The 4534-nt window shown below is 45.2% G+C and overlaps 1 protein-coding gene across 1 annotated transcript; it reads left to right on the forward strand.

Annotated features, from left to right (window-relative positions):
* Positions 1-1358: 1358 nt before the first annotated feature.
* Positions 1359-3509, forward strand: LOC115690456 (polyol transporter 5-like). The gene is made up of 2 exons (XM_030616794.2): positions 1359-1774; positions 1973-3509. Exons 1-2 carry the CDS (start codon positions 1561-1563, stop codon positions 3319-3321), a joined length of 1563 nt encoding a protein of 520 aa, XP_030472654.2. The 5' UTR covers positions 1359-1560; the 3' UTR covers positions 3322-3509.
* Positions 3510-4534: the final 1025 nt, after the last annotated feature.

Below are 4534 nucleotides of genomic sequence, written 5' to 3' on the forward strand. Positions count from 1 at the left end.
TTTGTCGGTGGCTACTCTCCCATCAAACAAATCTTGAAACTTGGACAGACTTCCTTCTTTACTTCACACGAGTGTGAACAAGCCAAGATTCCTCCCTCAAGAAATCATAAGATAGTAGCTCGATTAAGCATCTAGATGGCCTACCTGCACAGCCCTGGGGAAACACCATTCGCATGCAGGTGTCCCCATCCATGGCGGCTCATGCCCATCGCCTTGTCCATCTTGGTCTTTCCAGAGGCAAAAGAAACATTAAAAAATCGACAAAATCTGTAGTTTGGTGTCGTGTTCGAGTGACTTCCTGCGTTGGGTCCGCATCGCAATCCATGCTGAGCGCCATCAACCAGTTGGTGCTGTTCCGGAGGCGTGTGGAGAGGTGTGCGTTGCCCACACGCCCACCCACCTTCCTTGCTTTTTCAGAGGCAAAGAGGCTTTTCTCCTCCAAAAAGCAAATAAAAGCAGAATAATCACCTTTTTCTAGGTGAGAAGAATGATGCACCTTGATTCAAGGACCATCTATCTGATCTTTGGAGAAGGTATCCTAATCCATAGAGCGCTCCCCGTGATGCGTCGCGTGTCAAAAATACTTAAAAAAAGCAGATGGATATATAAAAAAATAAAGACTTTTCGAAATTCAAATGTCAAATAATTAAAACCACTTATTAAATTAGTAATATGATCGATTGTTACACTATGTTAATTTCTTTTGACACTATAATGAGATTGACTTAGAAGAGTTATGAGAAATTTTGGTGCGACTTTAATTAACCATATCATGGGAAGAAATTCCATACTTACAATGTTAAAGGCAAACGGTAACTAGATAAAAGTTAAACCCCACTTAGAATTCAAAAGTTGGGAATATAAATTTTTCAGACTTGCATGATCTACCATTTTATAGACTGAGCAAAGCACATTGATATCTACTCACTATTTTAAGGGCTTATTTTCTCTTGACCTGAATGCATTGCATCTGGTGATTCTATAGCATATGATATTTTCCAGCTCAATAACTAAAGGTCACCCATTCAAATGCCACCCATCTTGTATCAACTACTTTGAGTCGAAACAAATTTTACATGCCAAAAGGCACGAATTCAACAAATTCATAGTTTTTTATGTGATGTTTTACGAGTCTCTAGTAGTCAGACCTTTACAATTGTACCCTTGAATTACTCAATGAAAACGGTATACAAATTTGATTCTTTTTACACACTGCTTAAGCGAGGATGACAATGACACTTACTAATCTTTTGTGGTTAGTCTTCTTGCATACTTGTCTAGACCCATTGCATTTCCTAGTCGTCAAACATTTGTTATTTCTTTGCACCATGCAACACTATTTCGTCATTATACCCCGTGAGCTTTGACTCAAATAGTGACTAGAAATCCAAATGTACAAAACCTAAGGGGGATCGAGACAAAATAATTAATGTACAAAAAGCTGAAACCTATTCTCTCTTATATGATCTTCTTCCTCACGTACCCTCTTCTTGAAAACTCGCAGTATTCCCAGAACCAGAACCAACCCAAGCTTAACTTCGCCCACTTCAACCTCCACTCATGCAGGATTCACTCAAACACTTGTATGATCCTCTTGTTCCCGAGTCAGACCCCGTTTTCTCTGAAGAGGATCTCACGAGCCCCAAGAAAACAGTCCAGTTCCAAGAACGTGGAGCGGCGGTAGAAGGTGGTGGTCGCCGGAAGCCTCGCCTGAACAGATATGCTCTGGGTGGTGCCATCTTGGCCTCCACCAACTCTATTTTGCTGGGCTATGGTGAGTTCTTAGCACAAACTGTTTCCATTATATTGCTTTCTGTATGTACATAATGTCTCGATCCCGCCCCAAAGAGAGAGAAAAGGTCCATGGTAGGATTAATTGGCGTATTTAGATTGGTCTGCCACCTGTTTGACGGAAAGCAAAGCCATGGTCGAACTTGATGTTGAATTTATGTTTGTATCTAAATGTGTACAGATATTGGGGTGATGAGCGGAGCAGTGCTATTCATCAGAGAGAGCCTCATGATCACACCAACCCAGGTTGAGATCTTGGTGGGTTCGCTCAATGTGGTCTCGCTATTTGGATCTCTCGCCTCTGGCCGGACCTCCGATTGGATCGGCCGGCGATACACGATAGTCCTTGCCGCCGCCACGTTCCTCATCGGTGCACTTCTGATGGGCCTTGCTCCATCCTTCATGTTCCTAATGGCTGGGAGGGTGGTTGCGGGGATTGGTGTCGGGTACGCCCTCATGATCGCCCCAGTCTACGCTGCCGAGATCTCTCCAGTGATGACCCGGGGATTCCTATCTTCATTGCCCGAAGTCTTTATCAATGTCGGGATTTTACTTGGGTATGTATCCAACTATGCCTTATCAGGTCTACCAGTTGATATAAGTTGGAGGCTCATGCTCGGGTTAGCTGGAGTGCCCGCAATTGCTATCGGGGCAGGCGTGATGACGATGCCAGAGTCGCCGAGGTGGCTGGTCATGGAGGGCAGATTCGAAGAAGCGAAGAGGGTGCTGATCAAGACATCAGAAGATGAGGTCGAAGCTGAATTGAGGCTCAATCAGATGAAGACCAACATAGGGGTTGATGGTTCCACGGGCACGGTTTCGGCCCGATCGCATGGGCATGGCGTTTGGAAGGAGCTCCTCTGGCGGCCCGCGAGGCCTGTTCGCCGGATTCTCATAGCGGCCATCGGACTTAACTTCTTCATGCAGGCATCGGGGAACGACGCGGTCGTGTACTTTAGCCCGGAAGTCTTCCAAGAAGCCGGGATTACCGATAACCAACAGCTATTAGGGGTGACTATCATCATGGGACTTGCCAAGACATTCTTCGCCTTTGTTTCGGCACTTTGCTTGGACCATCTTGGGAGGAGGCCTCTCTTGATGCTGGGCTCGGCTGGGATGGCGGTCTCCCTGGCAGGCCTGGGCCTGGGCTCGAAGTTCCTCGAGCCACCCGGTAGCAAGCCGACGTGGGCCATTGCGTTGTGCGTGGTGGCCGTCTGTGCGGACGTCTCGTTCTTTTCGATAGGGCTCGGGCCCATCACTTGGGTCTACTCGTCCGAGATATTCCCGACGAGGCTGCGGGCCCAGGGCACGAGCCTGGCCATAGCGGTGAACCGGGTGGTGAGCGGCGCGGTGGCGATGTCGTTTTTGAGCATTTCGAGGGAGATAACGTTTGGGGGCATGTTCTTTGTGCTTGCAGGAATCATGGGGTTGGCGACTGTGTTCTTTTATTTCTTCTTGCCTGAGACCAAAGGCAAGAGCTTGGAAGAGATTTGGGATCTTTTTGAGAACGAAGACACTGCAAGCTCATAAAATTAAAGATTGATCGAGCATAGCGTTTCAAGTAAGAAGTTTCTTCGGCTTGGTTTTGCAGGAAAAAATGTGAATGAAATTTGTTCTTAGGGGTTGCTTTGTCATATACATATGTATTAAATATTCCTTTTGTTTTAACTTTTTTGGTTTTATACAGATTAAATCAAGGGGAAAAAGATATCACAAGTAACGTAACTTTCGTACGACATTCACTTCAATACCAAACGATAATTTCAGTGCTATCGAGGATTGGAGTGGCCGGAAAATCCGACGTGGCTTTATTTTAAAATAAACAATCCGACATGACTTGTCAGTAAAGCGGAGTCAATAAAATAAGAGACAAACGACGTCATTTCACAAATGCTTGTGAATTCGTTTTGTTTTTTAAACCTTAAGCCCTCATTCTTTTTCTCTCTCTCCCCTCCATCTTCAGTCACCGCCGGCCACTATCTTAGGCCCAGTAGCGCTGCCATCATCGTCTATCTTTTGCTTGGTTGGCAAAGGACCCGTGCAGTGCAGTTTTTTCATGTCCGGACCTCTCTCTTTGTGAAGTGCACAAAGGGTTGCTAGTGAGAAACTTCCGTTTTATTGGAAAAATTATTCAAAAAGTCATAAATTTATTGTACTTTTATCAATTCAGTCTTAAACCTTTCAAATTTATCAATTGAGTCATAAACCTTTTCACTTCTTGCCAATTGAGTCCATCCGGTCAATTTTGACCGTCCAAAGCTGACGTGGACACTAGCTGGCACCGGCCGTCCGGCCAACACTGACGTGGTAATTTTTTGAATTTTTAAATATTTTTTGCCTTTTTGTTTGGTAGTTTAAATGAACCTGTTGTCGCTGTAACGATAGAGTCTTATCTGTCTCTTTGTGTATGTATTGATAAGTCTGGGTCAACTCTTATCCTCGGGCTATCGCCCCCAAGCGTCGCCCATCGGCTAGGCCACTCGTGTCATTGTCTCGAGGCTCGTGATCGATGCAAACAACGGGGGAGCGACGACAAGGCGCGCGACTTGTTATGGCAGTGGCCTGAGGTGGTGAATCCCGATTGTCGTCCCTTGCGTTGGTCGACTCGGCAATTTTTCCTCAGACGAAGTTGATTTAGTTAGAAGTGCCACGTGCCACATGGTCTAGTCCTTTGTCCACGGTGGACTTCAATTTTTCTTTTAAAAAATGATTTGTCAAACTTAAAATTTTAATGAAAAAACAA

This window comes from Syzygium oleosum, unplaced genomic scaffold (assembly GCF_021117445.2).
Source record: "Syzygium oleosum isolate NSW1041296 unplaced genomic scaffold, Sole_v2.1 Sole_v2.59, whole genome shotgun sequence".
In the NCBI taxonomy this organism is placed as follows: Eukaryota; Viridiplantae; Streptophyta; class Magnoliopsida; order Myrtales; family Myrtaceae; genus Syzygium; species Syzygium oleosum.

What these genes read in the sequence shown, in the direction of transcription:
- LOC115690456 (XM_030616794.2), top strand. Translation starts at nt 1,561, where the DNA reads ATGCAGGATTCACTCAAACACTTGTATGATCCTCTTGTTCCCGAGTCA. An exon ending in CTCTATTTTGCTGGGCTATG is followed by an intron (nt 1,775 to 1,972) that starts GTGAGTTCTTAG and finishes AAATGTGTACAG; the next exon opens with ATATTGGGGTGATGAGCGGA.